This window comes from Euprymna scolopes, chromosome 43 (assembly GCF_053919585.1).
Source record: "Euprymna scolopes isolate OS-2025 chromosome 43, ASM5391958v1, whole genome shotgun sequence".
NCBI lineage: Eukaryota > Metazoa > Mollusca > Cephalopoda > Sepiida > Sepiolidae > Euprymna > Euprymna scolopes.
In genome coordinates, this window is record NC_136524.1 from 61919935 (window position 1) to 61945547 (window position 25613).

Here is a 25613-nt window from a genome sequence, read left to right on the forward strand (position 1 = left end):
TTCCCTATGAATACGGCCTCTATTTCTATTCTATTATATCTTGGTGACAAAATATCTTGCTTGAAGTGAATAAAAGTTTAAAAACAAAATATTGATTATCTTACCAGTCTGGCAATTGCTACCATGGTAACCAGAATCACAAGCACAGCTAAATGTGCTTCCCAGATCAATACACGTGCCTCCGTTTGAACACGTAACACCGTCGCACTGACTACTTCCTGCAAAGAGAAAAAAAAAAAATATATAAATCGGTATAAATTAATATTAAAAAATGTGAAAATGTTTCTGTAATTTTTAATTTTATTTCTTATTTGTTGATGCAGAAGAATTCAAAGAATCTTTTAAAAAAGATACCTTTCGGCCAGTTCCTGTTATCTTCTTCAATATAATAGGAGATGCGTGTGTGCAGTAAGTGGTAGCAGAAGAGAAATAGAATATAGCCAATGGGATGAAGAGATGCTCACATGTGACTATTCAGTGTTTACCCAGAACCCTCCCCAAATCTCACAGATGTGTGCAAAAAGACAATCATCATCATCATCATCTTGCTGCCTCAGCCGAGATTAAACTCACTACACCCTTCCAGTATTCCCTATCTGTCATGGCACCCAGAAGATCTTCCTTGGAGATAAATGTATCTCATTGTATCCTATCTGGAAAAGTTAACTTTCGTGATCGATTGTGAGATGATGGGTGTCTCCACAGTACAAATGATGAAGCAAATTCATCTGTGGCACATGCAAAATGCCCAGAAAACTGAACACGTCTTTTACAAACTGAGGTTGATACTCTCAGTAAGAAATATATAATTTCTAAAGTTGGGTGATTTCGCCATGAGAGATTGAGCACTCTTCTGAAAAGACGTGTGTAACATCCATCCAAATGACACTGTTGTTTTGCTGAAAGGTCCATAGAGATCCGTAGAATGAGATTGGCTCAATAAGTATGTGGGAAACTTGGATTTTGAATTTGCGAGCATGATCGGATTTCCAGATCTTAATTTTGTTACAAGCAATCCATGCCATGCCCTTTCTAATGGTAAAGTCTTTCTCAGAGTTCCTGATGTGTGATCCTTGATACTTGTAGTCTTCAACATATTTGAGGATGTTATTTGTGAGGGTTTTAATTTTGTGCTTGTTGCAAATATTAATTGGCATACACTCGGTCTTGGTAGCATTCAGGTGAAGCCCTGCACAGTTTACCGCTGATTCAAGAAAAGATAGGAATACCTGGGTGCTAATGATGTTGTCAGACAACAACATAATGTCATCAGCAAAATCAGCATCGGTGATGTAAAGTGCACGATTACATGAGGTTCTTTTAGGTTGATACAACAGTCCATTGTCATTGATTGTATCCAGAGAGATAGGCATGATGGAGTTTATTACAATGTTGTAAAGGAAAGGCGCAAGTGTATCACCTTGGAGAATACTAGCCAGAATGTCAAAAGGTTCTGTTTGACCAACTGGGATCAGGACAGAGGCCTGTGTGTTTGCATACAATATTTTTGCTGCTTCCATGATTTCTACTGGTATGCCATAGAGTTCAAGAATTTCAAACATTGTCTCACGGTTGACTGAGTCGAAAGATTTGCTGAAGTCCACAAAGATAAGATGCAGTTTTATTGCAGAGTGTGATTTCCTCAATTATTCTTCGCAATGTGAGGATCTGTCCAAAAGTAGAGCAACCTGAGTGGAAACCATTTTGATTTTTGTGTAGAATGGGCTCTCCTTCAGGGCGAATATGATTTAGAAGAAGCTTATTATAGATTTTTGTGCTATAAGAAGCAATAAAATACCAGGATAATTCATTGGCAGTGTCAAGTCACCCTTTTTGGGAATGGGAATGATTTGCGATCGTAGCCAGATGGTTGGTGAAACGTGGCTGGTTTTTGCATAGTTACACAGGTCGAGAATTAACTGATGAAAGATAGGCTCCTTCCTGGAATCTTGTTTGGACCATGCAGAAACCAACTGTAATGGCGAGCATCTCATTGACTTAATGGAGGAATTTAACCTCTATTCAACTAACAGTAAGTTTATGAAGTGCAAGAATCAATTGTGGACCTTTGAGTATCTAAATGACAGCAGAGCCCAACTAGACTTCATGCTGGTCTGTATGAAGTGGCAGAAGAGTATCACGGACTGTCGAGCTCATCTTTTTCTTATGTGGAATCTGACCATCGAATTGTCTCTGCCACAGTTAAACTGAGTTTTAGAGTTTTGAAAAGACCAACTGTGGGTTCCATGAAAGCGATTAATTGTAAAGCAGTCTACCAGAACAGAAATCTATCATCTCAATATGCAGTAAATGTGTTTAACAGATTCCAAGAACTCTCTCATTATGACTCGGAAAACTCTCAGTTAGATTCAAGGAACATAGACTTGATCTATGGAAACTTGATTAAATCTAACAAAGAGGTAGCTCTATCTATACTTGCCAAAAAAAAAACACAAAATCACGAAAAATTCACATTAGTTCAGGCATCAAAATCTCAGAAGCTCGAGAAAATCTGTACCACTATCACCATCCTTAGAGCAAAAAAAGAAGTTAACAGCTGCTAAAAAATCCGTCAACCATGCTTATCTTAAGGCAGATTAAGCTTATATTAATGGGAAAATAACTGACATTTCCCATCTTCATATCAATCAACTCTGCAGTTTGGAAAACTACAAATGAACTAGTGGGAAAAGAATCAAAACCTCCACCAACAATCAAAGTTGGCAGCTGTGAGCAACAGTTTGGTAACTGGCTTTCTCATTTTAAAAACCTCCTGGGTAATCCCGCAAATCTGCCAGACCACATGTCCCTCCCAAAAGTTCAAATTGGTAGTGCTCTGAACATACCAACAAGAGAGCACACCATTGCAGAGTAAAAATATGTTCTAAAGAAGAAAAGCAAAAAGACAAAAGACTTAGCAAACTATCTTCACAAAATACAAAATCGAATTCACAATCTAGTAAGAGATGGTCTATTCTCTTTTTCTGCAGCCTCCTTTCTCACAAAAGAGATGTTATCAGCCTCTCTTTACTGCAAGAATTTCATCATTGAAATGTGGCATGTTTGTGCCTCTTAGATGGTAAGTATTCGGACGAGCTTAAAGCACCCTTTGTGTATACACCCTCGACAAACCAGATAAGTAGCAAAATCCCAACTTACACTATAGAGATCTCTAAAGCCTTCTACTCAAATAGCTTTTTCCCTCAAACTGTTAGACTTTGGAATTTCTTCCCAGGCCCCAACTTCCCTGACTGTACTGACATGTAGAAGTTTAAGTGTAATGTGAACAGACATCTCACTGCCCAACTACGTACATAGTATCCCTACAAATCAGGCACCAAATAGTAGCCCCTTATAACTTAGTGGCACTGTGCCTTATTTAGAGTGAGAAACAGTAAAAAAAATTTAAAAAAAAAGAAGATAATATAAAATAACTCTTAACATAAAAAATAAGGAGAGTTACTTCCCTTGGTTTTTAAATTTTCCTCTCTTTTTAATTCATATTAGTTTTACTATTTGATATCGTAATCTTTAGGTTGGCATATGTATTATTGTTGCCTCTGTAGGTTTTTAGATATGGCGTTCATCAAAATAAATGGAAGCTAAAAATCCTACATGAATGCCCAGGCGATACGAGTGTTTTATTATTTTTATTACTGTTTTTTTTTTTTTTTTAAATTTTATTTAGATTTATATTTGATTTGGGCAGCAAGATGTCGGATCACGTTACACTTGAACTTCTGCATGTCAGTACTGTTGGGGAAGCATGGACCTGGAATGGAATTCCAAAGTCTAGCGGTTCTGGGGAAGAAACTACTGGAGTAGAAAGATCTTTTACATCTAGGGATCTCTACAGTGTGGGGGTGGGATTTAGCAGCCTGTCGGGTTTGTCGAGGGTGTTCACGTCGTGGGAGCACAAGCGCTTGTAGTTTGTCAGAGCATTCACTACTAAAATACTTGTAGAACAGGCAGAGGGATGCAACATTTCGTTGATAGGACAGAGGCTGAAGCTTAAATGTCAGTTCAGGGCCTATCAGGTTTGCGACTCTCTTTTGAACCTTATCAAGGAGTGAGAGACTAGTAGCAAATGCACCAGGCAAAATATGATAACAATACTCCGTACATGGGCGAATGGTGGCCTTATAGAGGTACAGGATACTTTCGGGTGTTAGTAGTTGTCTAGCACGGTAGAGAGAGCCCAACTTTCTTGCAGCGGCCCTGGCAATGCTTTCAATGTAATTGTTCCAACTCATGTTTCCTGTGAACGTTAGACCAAGGAGTTTGAAAGATGTACTCTCAGATAAAGAGTCGTTGACGGTTGCTATAGGTGGTAGAGAGGGTTTCTTATGATTATTGAATGAAACTAGTTTAGTCTTGGTGGCATTGAACGTGACCATCCATTTTTGTCCCCATTCCACTACAGATTGGACGTCTTTCTGTAGTGTTTCTGCCATTTCTTTAGAAATCTGTTCATTTGTTTTCCTGTCATGCCTGTTATAGAGTGTAGTGTCATCAGCATATATACCCATCTCAGAGGCAATTTTGTCGGGGAGGTCATTTATGAATATCAGGAATAATAGAGGTCCAAGGATAGACCCCTGAGGTACTCCCGCATTTATATCATATTGTTTAGATGTACGACCGTCGAGGACAACCTGGATTTTTCTCTTATCTAAGAAGGATTTAATTATATTAAGTATTCTACCAGTGATACCATATGATCTAATTTTCCTGAGGAAACCCTCATGCCATACCCTGTCAAAAGCCTTAGATATATCTAGAGCTACCGCTCTGACCTCTCCCGCTTTGTCCAGTGAATGGTATATACGTTCAGAGATTACAGTTAGGATGCTTGCTGTGGACCGGGCTTGTCTAAGTCCATATTGTTGGTCAGCCATAAGTTTAGCATCTGTAAGGTGATGGACTAGAGCATGGTTAATTAAGGTCTCAAATATTTTGGCAAAAAGTGGGAGGCTAAGGGGGCGATAATTTAATGGGTCAGTCCTTTCGCCAGAACTCTTGAATACTGGTAGAACAGAAGCAGTTTTCCAACAGCCCGGAAAGCAAGCTTCATTAAGGCATTTGTTGTAGAGTTTGGAGAGAACTGGAGCTACTTCAGCTGAGCACTTTTTTAATAGCACAGCTGGGATGAGATCGGGTCCACATGCTTTTGAAGTGTCAAGGTTTTTTATGATAGCATGCACCTGAGCAGGGGTGATTTTCAGATCGTCTAGCGTGGTGTCTGGCCGGGTAGGGGGTGGTTGGAAGGGTCCAGTGTGGAGTTTGAGGCAAACCGACTGGCAAGCATGTTAGCCTTCTCGGTTGCTGAAGAGACAACCTCGTGATTGTTGGTTAGTGGGGGAATTGTTGATTGCCCATTATTTACTACACTGTTGTAGATTTTCCAGAAGTCTTGAGTTCCTAGTTTTTGTGCTTTGATGCGTTTTTTAGTGGTTTCAGTAAATTCTTTCTTAGCTGTCGCTATTTCTTTCTTAACGTTATTTCTAGCTTCTATATACTTCAGTCTGTTTGAACTGGACTTATGTCAGTTAAATCTGCGGTATGCATGCTGCTTTTGAGCAATGGCAGTTGCGCAAGTCGAAGTAGACCATTGGGGAGAGTGGGGCTTACTATAAAATTTCTGCATGGGAACATGCACTTCAATTGCAGTTTTGAACCAGTCAGTTGTCTCGTTTGCACACTGTTCAGCAGGGAGAGAAAAAATATTTCCCCATGGGGCATCTCTGATTAGTTCCCTGATGGCTTCCCAGTCAGCCTTTTTATAATATCTCGTTGTTTTGAGCACTGGCTCTTCAGTTTTGGCTCTAGAGTTTAGAGCGATTTCAACCATTATCACTGTATGATCAGCGTTCCCGAGTGGGCTGTGGGCCTTCGTTATGCAATCATCGGGAACTGTGGTCAAAACAGATCTAGAAGTGATGTGTGTTGTTCTTCCTGGTCAGGGAAACGGGTTGGAAACGTAACAATTTGTGATAAGGAGTGAGATATAGTGAAGCTATGTGTTGTGCTGCCCGCTGCATCTGTGTAAGTAGAGAATCCAAGCCAGTTTTTCTGGTGGACATTAAAGTCATCAAATACATGTACTTGTGCGCTAGTGTCGAGGGAGAGTGCTGCGTCTATGCTGTCAGAGACTTTGTTTATTATGGTGCCGTCCTGGGTCGAGGGAGAGCGGTAGAGAAAATAATTTATTAACACATCGACAAATGCAACAAAAACAAGTAACACAACATAACTAAACATACAATAAAAGGATTTACTCACTCTCGTGGTGGCTCTACCATACGAGGTAAATAATAAAATCTGACAGAGTCTTACACTGATGCAAGTGAATATCAGTCCAATATTAGGAAAAAGCCTGCGTTCGTCTCTCCATTTAGAGTCTCAATGTCCTAAGGGGAAATAACCCCCCAGTGTTCTCGGCAACCAGAGTTGCTTCCCCTTATTTCCCTACACTTTCTTACGATGAGTTGCACTCGTAGAAAAAAAAATCAGAATATATAAATGCATGTTAACTGCCTTAGGTGTTTTTTTACTCATATTTTTTTTTACAAAGGAGTCACCACTTATCACGGCCCGGAAGCTACTCGAGGATAAGGGTTAATGAGTGTACAGTAGTCAATGGGAAAATATATTAACCGTTAGTAGAGGAAATTTGGTAAATTAGATTACTTAAGGGGACGACCCATGAAGAACTTGTTCAGGTTGGACTTGTAGTCAGTTGGAAAGCAGGAAAACGGAACAGAGTTCCACAGTCATGCAGTTCTAAGAACAAAACTTTGTTCATGGAATCTACGTTTAGGTTTATGTGCTTGGATGTAAGGAGTTACTATTTGGGGCCATGCCTAAGAAAAATATTTGTTTATGTTACATTTAAACGTCTTCATATCAGTACAGTTAGGAAAGCAGGTAGCAGGAAGGGAATTCCAATGTCTAGCTGTTCAAGGGAAGAAGGTATTAGAGTGGAAATTTTTCTAACATTTAGGGATTTCAACAGTGAAGGAGTGTGATTTTGTTGCTAAGCAGGTTTATCAGGGATATGTACGTCGTTAATAAAATGGTCCGTCAAGAAAATGATGTATTATTAGTATTGTCCACACTGAGGATTGAACTTTTAAACCTCCTGAAGAGTTTCACTTACAACTGAATTTTACTTAGTACTCTATCCGTTATGCTACGCGTTCTTTGTCATTATTACAAATAATAGGACTCTCAGAAAGTATTTAGGGTTTGTTTTACAATCCACAAAGGTACGAAAAAGTTGTCAAAAAACAAAACAAAATATAATAAATAAATGTTATCAAAGGCAAGATAAGTTGCTTTTCTACTTAACTGGATAAGTTTTTAGTGTTTTTATTTAATGTAAAATGTTTATTTATTTCGAAAAACAAGTAATATTGAGCACTGCCGAAGAACAACAAATGATGTCTGAAGTTTTGGCAAGGACTTAAAAATAAGAAATAAAACAAAACTGTGGTAGAAACCCACCCAATAAATGTTTCTGTGACATTTATTGGGTGGGGTTCTACCACCACTTTGTTTTATTTCTTATTTTGAAGTGATTATCGAGATTCAAAGATGTAAACAGACAGCGCAGCCATTTTTTCCTGTTCCCAATATTACTTGTTTTTCGAAATAAATAAACATTTTACATTAAATAAAAACATTAAAAACTTATCCAGTTGAGTAGAAAAGTAATTTATCTTTGCCCTTGGTAACAATTATTTGTTATTCATGCGTTTTTTGACAAATTTTTTGTACTTCTGTGGATTGTAATACAAACCCAGTGTTTATATTCAAACAAAAAATGCAAGAATAAGTTTAAAGGAGCGGAAACCCTGTTATATAACTCAGATTATGATATGAGAGGCTATATGCGATACAAAAAAAAAAGAAGAGAAAAATAAAAACAAACAAGCAAAAAAGAGAAACCAATCCAGATTGGTTTGTTTATTCTATTACAAAAAAAAACAAAAAACAAAAAACAAAAAAACATGCGCATCTTATCTACTCTTTACAAAAGTCATATTTATGACATTATTTATACATATATCTTTCATATTGGCTTATTTCTGGGGTCCTTTAACCGTAATTGATCTTACAAACTATATATGTATTTTAACAGATTTATCATAATATTTGGTTATTAATTTCCGTTAAAATGTTATTTTTTAAAGATTTAATCTCTGAAATAACAATAATTTTTTTTTTTTTTTCATTTAAATTGATTGAATTTATTAAACCACTTACTTGACATACAAGTTTTCCCCTTCCAACCTTGGACGCAAGTACAATGGAAATCATTTTCTTGATCAGTGCAAACCCCATCATGATGGCATGGATTTTTTACACAGTCATCAAGATCTGGATGGGTATAAAATAAAATGAATAAACAATCAAATAAAAATTTATGTAATTATTATTGTTAATAGTATTTGTTTTGATTGAACTATTGTTCTCATCTTGAGGGTTATTTGTGGAACGTTTCGGTTGGATTAGCCTTTCACCGTTCTCAGGTATATTGGTTGTTGTTTGATGGTCTGAAGACGGTCGAAGGCTAATCCAACCGAAACATTACACAAATAACTCAAGATAAGAACAATAGTCCGATCAATACAAGTTATATAAACAATCAGCCCTCATCTAAAAAATTCAGAGCTTTAACAAATGTTGAAATTAAAAACAAACAAACAAACAAACTGTTAGTCACCTATAAAAAGACACATTTACACAAACATAAGGGGCTATAGTTAATTAGGGGTTTTGGATCAAGCTACCGCTCCAGAATCTCCCAACACATTCCTCTACCTGCATAAGAACCAAATACGTCCTAAGATGGAGTGCTTTCGCCACATCTGGGGAAGTGCTTTTCAGAGTACTCTTTTCTACCTTGACAGGGTTCGAAATCTAGTGGACAATGTCCTTTTCTCCACCTGACTACTTCTTTCTCACAGGAAAAAGGCCGATAGCCATTAGTCACGTGCTCTCGTGTAATGAATGAATACGTAAATGTAGGATTGACATGAAATTCTTAAAGATAAACTAAAATGACCGAAAAATGTGCTGAAATGACTTAAATAAATAAAAAGTAAATGACTTAGAATGACTTTAATGAACTTAAGGATGAATTGAATGACATTAAGAATGACTTGAATGCTTGAAAAATAACTGGGATCCTGCAAAAACAACTTGAATGATCTGGAGAATGACTTGAATGGCTTTGAGACTGACTGGTTGTAAAGTGGGTGATCATTTTACATTAAATTAATACAGGAAAGTGATCCCCCACTTTATATCACAATAAGTACAGCATGTAGTAAGAACAGATACTACACTTTGATCTTCATATTTAATTTATTCTGTTTAAAGAAAAAAATACAATTAAAAAATTTCAATATAAAATTAAAAAATTTAAAAAGTAAAATCTCCAAAAGACAACAGACCTTTGATCTTAATCAAAAAGGCCAAGCACAAAACTGTTATGGACAGACCGACAGACCGCCCGACCGACAGACTGACGGAGTGACTTATAGAGTTGCTGCACGCGACTAAAAACATTATGAGTCTATCTCTGCTCTCTCGTTATTTTCATGACAAGTCTTCGACTAAGCTTCAATCTATGATGACATGGCCAACAAGCACTCATCTATCTACAACCACTGCCAACAATTTCCATTACTCTCTGTCTGTGCCTAAAACTAAATGCAAATTCCATGAGCAAAGTTTCTTTCTTTGAACTGCCCATCTGTAAAGTTCGCTAGATATCAGAAAGCCCTCTATTCTAATAGTTTCTTCCCTCGGACTGCTAAACTCTAGAATTCCCTTCTAGTTTTATGCTTCCCTGATTCTACTAACATGCAAAAATTTAAATGTAATGTGAACAGCCATCTCGCTGCTCAACTCCCTACTTAGAGTGCTCCCAGAAACATGGTTCCGAATAGTAGCCCCTTATGATCCAAATGGCAATAAGCCTTATTTGGGGTGAACAAGAAAAAAAAATAACAATAATAATAACTGTAGAGTTAGCACGACTGGCACCACTCCAAATAGTTGAAGGGTCAAGGAGAATGGAAAGAGCGAGGAGAGAAAGCACTAGCCAGACCGTTGTTGAATGAGTGTGAAGAGGACTGGGACCTTGGGGAGGGTTATTGCCATCCAAATTCCAGTGAAGACCAATCGTCGCTGCCAAGAAGAAATTAATGGTAAGCAGCTCTTGTGATAACGCATATTCTTTTGCAAAGATTATCGAAAGAGGTGGAAAGTACTGGAAATCTCGAGAGATTTGTTGTCACTCAGCCTCCAGGGAACACCACAAGTTGTTCTCAAAGAGAAATCTTTGATGATGGCTTGTGTGAAAACCGTCAACAACGACGATAGCAACAACAATAATAATAGGACTTATTAAAGAAATTAGTTTGTACAAACATGTTGAAAACTAAGTAGCTACTGTTTTACAAAGTTCGCTGTTTGAAATACTTGAAGCATTAAATTTCAAAAGAATAAACATTTCATTCATAACTGTACTTGCAATAACCCTTATCCCTGAGTGGCTTCCGGGCCTTGATAAGTGGTGATCACTGTGTAAAAAAAAAAAAAAACTTTGTTGGAAACAGAAACAAAATCTTTCTTATTTTTTTCATATAGAAATCTCTTAACATTTTGATAATTTCGATCGATGCCTCCGTTTAGTCTCGAAAGGCGAAGGATACCCCGTGTAGGGGCAGTTGCGCGTGTAATTGTGAGGCAAGGGTTGCGCAATCTCCAACCACACCTCTCCTGAATCGGCACTGTTTGAGTTCAGCAGCAAAGAGAAGTTCAGGACGAGATAAGCGGAGAGCACGTACAGCACTTGGACGTCCCAAATGGTCACCCATTTAAGTACTGACCAGGTTCAATGTTGCTTAACTTACGGGGGGGGGGAGCGGTGTGTCAACGTGATTATGCCGTAATTTCGATACAAGTTTATATATATTACTTGTCTTGATCGGCCTATTGTTTATTGTTAAGTTTATTTATCTTTTAAACAGTGACTAAAGGACGCGAAATGAATGATGATGTGCAAACAATGTTTTTAAAACTTAGAAATAAATCGCAACTTATGGTATTTATTTGCCTCCCCACTAAAGCAAAATGTGACACAAGGTTGTTTTTAAAGAGGCAATCTGGCAGTTGCAAAAATACAAATTGCCTTCGTATAAAAGGGCTCCCCCCTCTTACATTGACTAAGGATAAATTATTGAAAATCACGTCCGCCCACCTAAAGCAAAAGAGGGAAACGAACACTTGGAAACAAGTGCTAAAATTTTGTCTACGAAACAAACCAATATGAATAATTAAACAGAACTATCTTCAAAAGAATTACCCAAATAATATCTTAAACAACCTAAAAAAAAAAAGGCATACCAAAATATAAAATCAAACAAAAGTGCATTTGTAACGTTACTTAGTTTTATGCGCACGCGTTAACATGTAGCCACCCGGAATCCAACACGTTGTAGGGGAGTACATCGCAAGAAACAGAAAACAAATAATAACTAGACTCCTTTTTTTTTCTTTTTAAATATTTATTTCCTCAATCTCCCGTCACGTGTGACTTTTCGATACGGCCATGACGTCATCCACGTCTCTAAAGTGATCGTCTTCTCTAACGTGCTCTCTTTTTCCTCATTTCACAAACAACTCGGTATTTGCATATAGCTGCTTATATGCATGTCTGCGCTCTGTTACATATGCCACACTCTAACCCCCCCCAAAAAAATAGCAAAATGTCTAATTTAAAAAAAAAAACAAAACAAAAAACAAAACAAAACAAACAAAAAACGTTTGACCTGAAATGTCCTTATAATGGTTTAAAGCTTATTAAATTGATTTTATCCTTGCTATTGTAATAAAAAAAATATTATTCAGATTTAATCTTTGATATGTAAGGCAGTCTTACTTTGTGTGCAGTTAGGTCCGGCCCACCCAGGAGCGCAAACACATTGGTAGGAATTGACACCATCAATACAAGTTCCATCGTTTTGGCATGGAGAATGAGCACAGTCATTGATGTCTGAAAAGAAACAAATACATAGTTGATAAAAAAAGCCCCGAAGATTATGGAATTTCTTCTAACAATATAAATCCCATGAAATCTTTACAATGTAGTCGATGACGACTGCCTAAAATCTCCCAGCGAATTTTATACATCTGTATACAATACTAGCAAGGAGACCCAACGTTGCCCTGGATTTAATGATGATCAACGAATGTTTCACGCACCCATATTTTTATTGCCATCGAAATCAGTGAAATCGCCCATTTTTCAATCAAATTAATTGATTGCCTGCTCTGGTTGGGCACTCATTGTGAAGCACTATGCCTTTTTGAGCGACTTTATGCACAATACCTTGTAAGCTACAATGTAGAGAATCTACTGTTGATTTATAAAATTATTTTTTTATATATAATGGCTAAAATTTAAGTTTAAAATGCAAAAGTCAAATATCATGCTTCAATTGTGCCCTAAACGGAAACATTCATTTTGAACATGCCCCTGTCATATTAAAGAACCTACTGCTGATTTTATATGCTTGTGTGGTGATAATGGCTTGTATTTAAGTTCAAAATTAAAAAGTCAAGTATTATGGTGCAATTGTGCTTAAAACAAAAACATTCATTTCACATGCGCCTCTATCATATCAAAGAACCTACTGTTGATTTTATATCGAGCCTTTTGGCTTGTGTGGTAATAAAATTTCTCAAATGCACTTGTTAACTTTGGTTAAAATTACCTGCTCTTTTCATCGGATTATTTTGGTTATCAATACATATCAAAGACATTTCGATACAAAACCTATCTAAGAACACTGTCAGGCACATAAAGTACCTTCATGTTAAATTTCATAAAAAATCAACTCAGACGCTTTCGAGTCCATAAGGAATGAACTCACACACTTTTATATAATAGTAGAGATATAAAACTATATGCCTGTGTGTGTGATGTTTGTATATTCCTCATAGAAAGAAAGGTTAGAGAATCTACATAAAATCTAAAAATATATTCTTATGTAAAATCTACTGGGGAAAACAATGGAAGTGTTCCTGAATTTCTAATGCACCTCTTCAGGAGCTATGCTGCCATAACCCCCTTAAAACTTCAACTATATTCTATTTTTATGCAAGGGAACACACACACACACACACACACACACACACACACACACACACACACACACACACACACACACACACACAAACACACACACACACACACACACACACACACACACACACAAAATCTACCGGCCCTGTCGGTGGGGCATTAGAATAGGCCGACTGCCCCTCTGCAGAGGGTAAAAGTCCCTCAATGAGGGTCCTGGATATGACCTTAAACTATATCCAGTGGTGAGGCCTCAGCTTGTGGGCTTTGGGGAGTGTGGAGCCACCCTTTAATTACCATTGCTCCCAGGTCCACTCTGACCTGGAGTCGTAGTACCTGTTAGGGTCCCAACTATGGGTTAAATAGAAACCGACGTGAAAACAACAAATATATTCTATTAAAAAAAATGTTTCTTCAAAATCTTTGGATTCGGCATTAAATAACCCGAATAGGGTTGATATGCCGTAAAACAAAAACCAACAACCAACCACAAAATCTACCTGGCGTATATACCCGGTGAACCAATTACCAGAGAGGATCAAGCAATTTCGCCTAACCCTGCGTTAGTCACCTGGGTGTTCCAAACATGGTTAGTCCTATGAGGTGTTTATACACTCAAATACGAAAATGTTCATAGTGTTATTATATTGTATAATATAGATAGTTATCCTGCTGGTTCCGGACATATCTATAGTTCCTGTTGAACCGTTTGAATCACTTGTATCTTGTCGGTATTAATATAAAATAATACAATAAAATAAATTATAAAACTAAGGAAGAAATAAGATATTACATTAGCAGTTCTGATGCACTCATTGATCCATGCTGAAATAATGTTTTAATTTATAAAGCCATTCTTAACATGCGGAGAGCTGGTGTTTTGTAACTATTCTGTACTTTCACCTAACAATTTAATAAAAAAGAAAACATGCTGTAAAACTTGAATTTAAGCCTTCTACTCCAATAGTTTCTTCCCCAGAAGTGTTAGACTTTGGAATTCCCTTCCGGGTTCCTGCTTCCCCAACTGTACTGACATGCAGAAGTTCAAGTGTAACGTGAACCGACATCTTGCTGCCCAACTCTCCACATAGTACCCTTGTAGCTTATGTCCCTGATAGTAGCCCTCTACATCAAAGTGGCAATATGCCTTGTTTGCGGTGAACATGTAATAAAAAAATTTTTTTTTTGAAAATACTATTTAAAAATAGCACGGTTCAATAAGTGCACTAGCACCACATTAGCTAATAGTTACAAGACTGTAACAAGTAATACATTGTAAATAAAATAATAACACCATCAAAACTTATGATAAATAGAATACCAAAATATATTAACTCCATATTAAATACTAGCGGGGGTACCCGGCGTTGCCCGAGTGTTTGTTTCCGGGACGGGGGGGGGGAGTTTTAAAAAATGTTATGGTAGGTAAGTAGGAAGGATCAAACCCGGAGTCATGAGTAAAAGTAGGAAAATAAAGTGTGAAAAAAAATAAAAAAAAAACATCTGCAACGTTAACAGTTCGGCCACCAAGAAAAGTCCATTCCAGTTGTTTAGGAAAAAAAAAACAAACAAAAAAAAAAAACGACTACGGTAGGTCGGCGCGAACGTGAAAATATAATGTGAATTGTCCAGCATGCTAACCACTACGCCACAGAGCACTGCAGCTTAGTTTAGTGATTTTAAATAACTTCACATGAAAGAACTATGAAGCCAAACCGGTGTTCTCTTCTCAACTGTTCCTTGTGAACGATCCCCAAACGGTGTTAAGTGGTGGCAGGGGGAGGAGGAATTTATTAGAGAGAAAATATTTTACCACTTCCATTGATCTTAATCGATTTTGGCCGTGACTTCTCAGCAGAAAAAGTATAGAAATCTAAGATTATCGAGGAATTTGAGAAATAATAAGCCTATAACACACCTCAGATATTGTTCTGCCGTTTGTGCATATTATATTTGCATGAAATATCTTGATTTTTAATCCTATTAATGCCAAAATCAGACGGGAAAAAATGAGTTCATTTTATTTATATAGAGAAGAAGAGATTACAGAGTAGCCTAATGATGCATAATATGCTCTTATGCCCACAAAGTTTCATTCCCACTGGAAAAATACAAAAATATATATAAATCATTAAATCATACCTATGTTAGTAAGCAAAGTCGGGATAACAAAACAATCCATGGAACTAACACAGAGTTAAAGGAACGGTTAGAATCCTAAAAACACATCTTTTGGTTGGAGTCTCTGAAATAGTGGGTGAAAGTCTGGCATTCAGTAGAATGCTGAAACCCCAGCAAAAACAAAGCGATAAAAAAAAGACATACACACAAACATTGAGTTTTTATATATAGATTGGTTCCATATCGTGTTCCATCTATATTATAAAATTCCACCCTACACTTTAAATATTTCTAGATGTTGTAAAACCTTCTACTCGAATAGCTTTTTCCCTCAGAATGCTGGCCTTCGGAATTCCCTGACCGGCCCCTGCTTCCTTGACTGTACTGACATGCAGTAATTGAAGAGTAATGTGAACAGACATCCATAAATAGTATCCCTGCAAATCTGGTCTCAAATAGTAGCCCCTCACAAATAAGTAGCTTTGTATCTTGCTTTGGGGGGTGAAACGTCAATAAAAAAAAAAAAATAAATAAACAGGATACGTGTTATTCAAAGTTCACAAGCAGGTCAAGAGGCTGACCCTGTGAAATTGTGGGAGCCGGAAGACAGCGAAGTGGGTGGAAATGACAACAAAGAATTGTGTCTGACAATTTCTAAGATAACACAACTGGCGTTGAATATATAGAAAGCAATGAAAAACTATGAAAGTGATCTTCCCATACTTACTCTCATGGCAGTATCGTCCTTGATATCCGGGTTGGCATTTACAAGTGAAATCTCCGTTTGGAAAGCTCCAACATTTTCCATGTCGACCACAAACGTTGGATGACACGCGACGGACTTTATTTAATGGTTGACCCGATGTAGTTGTAATGGAGCAACTATCAATAACTGGAAAGAAAAAAAAAACACACACACACAAATATTAAAGAATGTGATTTGACATGATTAACATCCGCAAATTGGAAGAGAAGCTGCATATACCTTTAATATGTTTCCATTACGCCATTTTGAATTTATATATATTTGTGTGTGTGTGTGTGTGTGTGTGTGTGTGTGTGTGTGTGTGATGTATGTGTGTATATATGGTGTTGGGATGCCTTGAAAATAAATATATATATATATATATATATATATATATATATATATATATATAACTACTTAATTTACTCACATAAGATTAATATACGAAAGTATAGATTTATGCGTAAACTTTAAGTATTTACTTCAAAAGTGCTCAATACGTAGGTAGAGCTAGTTAGTAAGTTGTAAAATGTACATGATTAAGCTACACTAAATATTCTGCGTTTCATCCACTCTAGGACTCTTCAGGCTTATGTGCCATATACATTTTATAACTTACTATATATATATATATATATATATATATATATATATATATGTGTGTGTGTGTGTGTGTGTGTGTGTGTGTGTGTGTGTATGTATGATGCCTGTGTCTATATATGGCATCGGGATGCCTTGAAAAGAAATCAATAAATTTGCTTGATCGCAAATGTGAGTGCTAAAATACGAATTATTTATATAAAAACTATATGTTACATATTTCAGAGACATACTATAGTTTCATTGCAGTGGATCTGCCTTTCAAAGGCTTTTAAAAATCCAAAAAAATCATCAGCGACTGATGAACTTGAACTTTTCCAATGCTCCTTCCCCTTATGTTAAACATGCTTTTCTAAAATCTTGCAAATGTTTGAATTATTTAGGATTATCTTCCCTGTCCTACAAAAAAATGGCGTTGAGAAATTGACAAGCATCATTTATCTATAAAATTCGACTTTCTTATTTAAAAATAAAACTAATTGATCAAGTTAGATGATTTTTGGTGTTCGATATTTGTACACCATGCAAGTTTTTTTTTTTATTTTTGTTTCTTTCGTGGGTGGAGGGGAGTTCTTGACAATTACTAGTTCTTCTTATTAAATTTCAAATGTTTTCCCTTTGGGTCATAATTTAACTGCTTAATTTGAATCACATGTGGCAAAACCCTGTTTGTGATTGGTGGCAAGCAGTGGCAGGGATAAAAGTGCTGCTCTCTGCCAATATTTTTGATTTGGTTCTTAAGTCAGAACTCAGTGTTTAATTTTTTCAAAGTATTAACTTACCTTCACATATACCATTGGGACATACTGGCTTTTTTTGACTGCAGTCTTTTCCTTTAAACCCAGGTAAACATCGGCAGAAAAAGTCGCCTCGTAAATCAAAACAACGAGCTGCATTTTTGCACGGGTCTGGGTTGCACATATCAAGAGAGTTCTGAAAAATCAAAATTAATTAAAACAATACATAGAAGATACTGCCAAGTCAGCTGCAAAAGGATTGGGTTTTCCATTATTTTTGGGTGCTTTTCTAGAATACAATCTGATTTTACCTCGGCATCTTCTAGCATGATTACATAAGCAGCTACAAAAAGCTGACAAGAAAACTGCTGGAAACAATAAATTCAATATGTGATACTGAAATCAAACAGGACAAAAACGCTGAAAACAAAACCGTAAAACAAGAAAAAACTTTCTATTATTTGGGTGATATGGACTACTGTTCTCATTTTGAGTGTTATTTGCCCAACATTTCGGTCGATGTCACCTACAGCCTTCTTAAGTTGTTTCTTATTGAATTCAGAAATCTTTCTGTCAAATAACACTCAAGATGAGAACAGTAGTCCGAAGAATCCAAATAATATGAATAATCAATCCTCATCTCAAAAATTCAGAAAAGAAAAGTTACTGTAAGTTTAATCATTTAAAAGTTTCAATAAAAATAATCTTTTTTTTCTTTCAATAAAAATAATCCTTTTTTATTTCAATAAAAATAATGTTCTTTTTTTCAAAAAAAGTTTCAAATAAATAATTCTTTTTTCTTTTTTTTTTTTTTAACAATGAAAACAGAAGAAACAACTGTTATAAATGAAATTGTTTCTTTTTTCAACTTTTTTGTTTTTGCTAAATCTTTATTTTAGGGGTCGGATGCTTTTCTTTAAATCCTTTACAGTTGTCATGTCATAGGACCACAGGTATAATATCCCATTCAGTATTTGACCCATGACTATTCGTCATTGAGAAAAACAGTGTCGGTTCTTATGAGTGTAGAATTCCTCTGCATTTTGTATTCATATTTGTGTAAGAAAACTTGTCTGCAAATGTCCTCCTGTTCAGCATCATCCTGCACATATAGTCACAGTTTTTTTTTTTTGTTGTTGTTTTGCTAGAAGTCTTATTCTTGGCAGAAAGTGATGACTTCTTCAGGAGATTGAATACATTCACATAACAAGTTATAATTAATTTACAAATACAATTTTTTTAATTTCACAATTTCATTAGAACTTGTCATCTGCTGACAGTTGATTGACTAATTGTGTTTGCATACTCTGGCTGCTTACTGTAACCTGCTGGAAGATGCAGATGCAAACTTACCAAAGATTGGGTTGTATTCTGAATAAATACCACTTTTTTTCTGATTTTCATAAACGCCTTTAACTCCACCTTAGACACTACAAAGCACTCCTTCCCAAATTTCCCTTTGCGGACAGAAACCACACTCGATGATGTGATAATTACCCTTTCACATACCCTAAACACTTCCCAGGCATGTAGACTTGATTTTTCTCTGCTATACTAATAAAGAAATGCTCTGTTAAGCTATTAGACAAACGTACTTATCTCCCTTGCATTATTTAGAGTCTACAAAAGAGGTGACTAAGCAGTCATCCATTTCTCTTTTTCAGTGGTCATCCGTAAATCCAGAAAAACATGGATTATAATCAAGTCTGTGAAGGCAAGCCACTTTTGTTTATCATCCAAACTGTAATAGCCAACTTTGTACTGCAAATTTTACTTGAAATATGCAGCTAATTTAGAATTTGATCCGAGTTCAATTGTAAATTGGGGTATGAAACGGCTTCATTTGTTTAATCCTTGTCTCTTTTCTTTCTATCGTTCTCATGGATCGACTCTGCTTTTGATGAAAAATCGACTGAAACTTCTCGGTCTTCCTTTTTTCATCAAATCATTCTTAGAGTTAAAATATTAAATCCATTGCTCTTTTTGCGTCTTGTAAAATCGGTTCTCGCTATCATATTAAACACTTTTTGGACACCCGAGACTATTCTCTATCTCTACAAATCTACTGTCAGACCATGTATGGCGTATTGTTGTCATAAACGTATGTGTAATACGATGGGCTTCACACTTCCTTCTTCTCTGCACTCTTTCTCTCAGAGATGTGATGTTGCTAGTCTCGTTTTTTTTTCTATAAATACTATTATGGTATATTTTCTTGAGAATTGTTTGATTTATTCGCTGCTTCCTTTGTTCTAGCTCGTCTAACTCATCAGTCTAGTGGTCTTCATTAATTCACTGATTTTATACCTCATTGTAATACAGCTTTTCTATTCCAATAGCTTCTTTCCATAAACTGCAGGTCTGTGGAACTCTCTTCCTGCCGACTGCTTTCCTCCTATTCATAGCATTGGTCTTTTCAAGATTAAGGTCAATCCCCTTTCTTTGCGATGATCATCTTTTGTTCATGTTAGCTCCTTACATCAAGTGGCTTTATGCCTTGTTTGAAGCGATTTCCATAAAAAAATACTCTCCTTTCTTTGTGCAAGAAAAATAACTCAGCATTATTTTTATTTTAGACTGTACATAACACAATAAAAATATAATTTTCTTTTCTTTTTCTTTTTAAATAAATAAATCTACCTGGCATAGAGGTCCAAAGTATCCAGCCCGGCACTCACAACTGAATCCATTTATAGCATCGTGGCAGACTCCACCATTCTGACAAGGGAAACTACGACACTCATCAATTTCTCTTTCGCAGTGATCACCCGTAAATCCAGCAGCACATGTACACTGATAGCCATTTACCAAATCCTGGAAATTAAAAAAAAAAACAATAATTTCGTTAAAACATTTGATTAAAATAACAATCTATACAGCTCAAGACTTGTAAGACAACAGAGACGAATGTCAACTCAGATATGGAGAAAATACGAGGTGCCTTCAATAAGTTTCCAGACTTTTTTTGTATGGGCACTTTTATTGATAGTACACACATTAAACTCTAGTTCTCTTTGAAGTAATCTCCTCTGGCTGCAATGCACTTGTTGTACTGTTCAAACAACTTCTGAAAAGCGCCATGCAAGTCCATTAGTGTGATTGTGTCAATGACCTTTCTCACAGCTTCTTTCATCTCCTCAACTGTCTCATAATGACAGGCTCTAAGGTTTTCTTTGAGCTTAAGGAACACCGAAAATGTCACAGGGAGCACGTTCTGGATCATAGGGAGGGTGAGGAACTGTCTTGATGCCCATCTTGGTCAAATAGTCTGTGACAAGGATCACCCTTGAGACAAACTTTGCTCAAATTTTCTGCATCTTCAGTTCCGCACGAATAATTGTGTGTACAATTTCCACACTAACATCAAACTGTGCACTTATTGTCTCTATAGACACACAACAGTTGCGATCCATGAAACCCTTTATTTGGCCAATAAACTCTAGTATTCTGACTTCCTTACTCCTCCCACACCTCTCATCATCCATTACTGACTCCCTGCCTTCTTTGAATCTCTTATGCCACTCAGAAACTGATGTTCAATTTATGCAAGATGGTCCAAAAACAGTCTGAAGCATTCCATACGTTTCTGCAGCATTTCTTCCAAGTTTAAAACAGAATTTTATTGCATCTCATTTTCTTAAAGTGTCCTCACGTCCAGATTGCATTTTTGAAATTTACCAGCTGTGACAATCAGGCTTTAGTAGGGTGTATTCCAATTCCTGCTGTAGCTGTTCATTTGAATCTGAAGTCATAAAAATTGGCCAGTCATCTCATAATATGTATAGCAATAATGTATGATAATTTTAAATGCCGGTACAAAAAATGTCTGGAACTTATTGTATACCTGGATGGCGAAGATATTGTTGTTGAGAAATTTTGTCATCTTGGTGATGCAATTAGAAGATAAAGTGGAGCAGGTGCTAGTATGATAGCAAGGGTAAGAAGTAAGTGAAATAAGTTCAATACATTCAGCATGTGATAATCTAAAATTACAATTTTTGATCTATGGCTTATTATCTTTTCGATAACATTACATAGATCAGATGTGTTGAGAATGGAAACAGTTACCAAAAAAGATTTTCTTGATTAAAAACTTTGAATAAACAGCTTTGAACGCATGTGAAGGTGAAAATATTTTCTTAAATAGAAAATGTCAGCCAAATTTTTTTAAAACTTGAAAAAGATGTTTCTTATTAATTACAGATAGTAAAATATCTATCGTTTAAGTATAAGGAAACAGGTTTTCTTTTTTTTTTTTTTTTTTTTTTTCAAATAAAATGTCCGTGGCCTTAGTTGTATCAAGAAACATTTCAAGTAAAAAAAAAAAAAAAAATTAAATGCTTTTTTTTCTTAATAAAATATTTGCATCTTAACATGGTTTCAAAACAGTTTGTTTATTCATAATTTTAATAAAGATGCTTCTAAGAGTTATTAGTAGACAGCTGGATTTGCAAGTTCACTGTTGCTTCACAAAGTTTGCTGCCTGAAACACTTGAAAACAAAATTTCTTATAATAAACATTTCATTTTATAAGTTTCTTGTAGACAGATGACAAAAATTTCGCATTCATTCATATAAATCAATAAATATTAACATTTTCGCATAACTTTATCTATCTTTTGAATGAGGCTGTAAAGCAGTGCTTTTCAACTTTTCCGCTGGGGCGGAACCCATAGTAACATTCCACTGGTTCATGGAATCTCTATACAATAATTTAGTTGTCTTATGCAATAAACAGCAATTAAAAAATAAAACGAAACAAAAATACTCGTATAATGTTCAGTGTGATTCTTTTGGCATTGACTGTATAATACGAATATATAAAAGCAAACCTAATATGGAAAGAAAAGTTAATTTTTCAAATGTAACGAGTTTAATTAGGTAAAATTTACTATATTCAAACAATATTTTTTTAAAATGTGCATATAATGATAAAAATGTTTTCAAAATTGAATTTAGCATTCTGCTAATTTGTTTCTTGTTCTGATTTAGAAATTGCGGACCCCCTGGACTGTACTGGCGGAACCCTAAGGTTCCACAGAACCCTGGTCGAAAAACACTGCTGTAAAGAAACGAAAAGAAAGAAGAAAAATCAATGAATGTTACCAAAATCAAAGTGATGATTAGTGGTTGTGGTGTTGGAAAGTTCCCCAAAACAGAAAAATTCCCCCTTTTTTTTTTTTTTTTTTACACAGTGATCACCACTTATCAAGGCCCGGAAGCCACTCAGGGATAAGGGTTATTGCAAGTACATTAAGTTAGTGAGGAGATTTGATGAAGTGTTTACTTAAGGGGGCGGTTCATTAGGAATTTGTTAACATTGGACTTGAAGACATCCAAGTTGTAGTCCGGAGGGAAGCAGGCAGATGGAACAGAGTTCCACAGGCGTGCAGTTATAAGAAAGAAGCTTTGTTCATGGAATCCGCGTTTTGATTTAGGCACAGATATAGAGTGGGGGAAATTTTTCACAGTGGATTCAGCTAGACGGGTATTTTTCGTGAAAGATTGGTGAGGGGGGACCAGAGATTGGAGTTCATACGAGCATCTGCCATGGAAGTAACGATAAAACAAGGACAGGCTCGCAATGTCTCTTCTGTGGGAGAGAGGTTGCAGGGTAGAGAAAAGGGCATCCCCACTAAGCCATGGAGTTTATTTTGTACTCTGTCAAGGCAGGATAGGCTGTTTTTAGCAGTTCCTGCCCAGATATGGCAACAGTATTCCATCCTTGGACGTACTTGGCTTTTATATAGATAGAGAATTGCATCAGTAGTGAGATATCTTCTGCTTTGTTTATAAAAAGAGAGTTAGGTGCAACTTAGTCTTTTGTGGTATTTGCAAGCATTGGATACACAAGGATTGCAATGGAATTATTATCGGCTAAGGGAAGAGCCTACACCACTCATGTGTACCTAGTGTGATGATGTATAGAAATGAAGGTTGTGGACATGCATTGCATGAAGAGAAAAATTGATAAGCAGAATGATATGCTGAATGTACAGTACAAGTCTCATAGAGCATATAACTAGATTTTTTTTCTAGAGGTGGGGGTAAAACAATGTTCCTTTAACTTTACCACTAACCTGAAATTTACTCCAGTGGTTTTAGGGTTGGAAAGCTCGATAAAAAAAAAGGGAGAAAGGGTTCCTGCTAAATTTATAAAAAGGAAGTTAGGTGCAATTCAATTTTTTTATTGTACTTGTAAACATTGGGTACACAATGACTGGAATGGAATTCTTGGTCGTTTGAGAGAGGATAACTAGTTTGTGTGTGCAAGAAGTGCAAGACAATGGAGAGGGATGAAAACTCAGACGTGGAGAAAGTATTTCTGAACAGTGAAGCTATTGAGGTTGTTCAGAAGCTTGGTGATAGTATTGGAGCACAGGAAGAAGCTAGTGCAAGAATTAGAGGAATGGAATAGACTTAGGGGAACTTCCACCATTACTAACTAGCAGAGAAGTACCTGAATTAAGCATGTGTATACAATGTGATGATGTATGAAAGCGAAATCTGGCCAGTGAAGACTGAGAATATTTATTGCTGAGAAATAATATGAAAATATAATGGGTGTGTAATGCAAGTCTTAAAAGAGAGACTTAGTTCTGATGACGTCAGAAGAAGATTAAATCGGGCCATTGAGGGTGGATGATGAATAGAATGGACAAAATTTGATGACTTATAACAATGATGCATGATAAATATCTGCTGATATTGGACTTAAAGACAACCATGTTATAATCTGCAGGGAAGCATTCCTGTGGAAATGTGTTCAATACATGTGAACACAAGAAATACACCTAGAATTACAGTTTTTTTTAAGAGATGATAACCAGTTTGCGTATGGAAGAAGTTGAAGACAATGAATATGCAAGAGAACTCAGATGTGGAGAAAGTATGCATCTGGATGGTGAAGCCATTGAAATTGTTCAGAAGTTTAATAGATGATAGCATTGGAGCCGAGAGAAGAGCATGGAATTAATGTGATTACAAGAGTAAGGAGGGGATGAAGTAAGTTCAGAGAATTTCTGCCATTACTAACCAGCAGAGTGTTACCACTGTTGATCAAAGGGAAAGTCAGGCATGTGTAAACAGTGTGATGTATGAAAGTGAAACCTAGCCTGTAAGAGTTGAGGACATGCGTAGCATGAAGAGAAAAGATACAAGAATGATATGATAGATGTGTAATATAAGTCTTGAAGACGGGATTTATTCTAATGACCTCTTAAGATAAAATCTGGATAGTATAGGGAGATGTATAATAAACAAGGGACTTCAATGGTGCGATAATGTTGAAAGAATGTATGAAAACTCTTTAGTTAGGTGTAAAACATTTATTCTAATGACCTCTTAAGATAAAATCTGGACAGTATAGGGAGATGTGTACAAAACAAGGGACTTCAATGGTGCGATAATGTTGAAAGAATGTAGGGGTAAACAGAAAACAGTTGATTTAAGAATGTCAGTTTATAGAGATAGGCCAAGGAAAAGAGGAAAGGTAATAAGAATGGACTTGAGAGAAAAAGGGATAAATAAAGACCTGGCCAGAGATAGGTTAGTTTGGGAGTCAATTTCTAAAAGCCAGCATGTAAAGAATATGATGATAATGAGATGGGAAATTCTTTAATATATCTCAGAAATAAGGGAAATACATGTTTATGGATCATGAAGTCATTCCATACATCTGCCTAAAATATAACTTGTTGATTAACTCTACCACTAATCAGGTAACCTCCCCTCCCAAGAAAAAAACACAAAACAAACAAACTTACTTTCATAAAATGATCACCGGTTTCCAGGCACATGTCTAACCAAATAGCGTTTTAAGGGTTATATAACTGGGATTTTTGTCTGGTTAATTGAGATAAATAATGCAAAATGCTTTGGGAAGAAGATAAGACAAAATAACCCTCTTTTAACTCTACAACTAACCCTAAATTTGGATACCAACAGCCTCAACCTCATTCGATGCTTCAAGAAAATACACCACCATCACCACTACCGCGTCCGCCGCCACCAGCGCCACCACCAGCGCCGCTGCCTTCTTGAGGAGTAGTAAAGAATATATTTGTTCATCATGATGGCATTTGACCAGGCATTACTGTTACATTATTGATGCCCCTATGTCGGATAGTGATATTGTATCAGCTAATATTAATCTTTTTATTCACATCCGGTAATATTTAATGTAATTTTTGCTCCTGTCAAGTAAAGGTATTCGCAGTAATTAAGCTGCATTGTTGCAACCATGTAAGCG

General features: G+C 36.2%; 1 protein-coding gene across 2 annotated transcripts in view; it reads right to left on the reverse strand.

Moving 5' to 3' along the window:
• LOC145268366 (protein jagged-1b-like) overlaps nt 1-25613 on the reverse strand; it is a 199711-nt gene that overhangs the window by 25260 nt on the left and 148838 nt on the right. For both annotated transcript variants that reach the window (XM_080123913.1, XM_080123912.1), the window contains 6 exons: nt 20003-20176; nt 17408-17558; nt 16008-16172; nt 11957-12070; nt 8269-8382; nt 105-218 (listed from right to left, as the gene is read on the reverse strand). In XM_080123913.1, coding sequence (XP_079980039.1) covers nt 105-218; nt 8269-8382; nt 11957-12070; nt 16008-16172; nt 17408-17558; nt 20003-20176 — 832 coding nt within the window. The remainder of the gene's footprint in view (nt 1-104; nt 219-8268; nt 8383-11956; nt 12071-16007; nt 16173-17407; nt 17559-20002; nt 20177-25613) is intronic.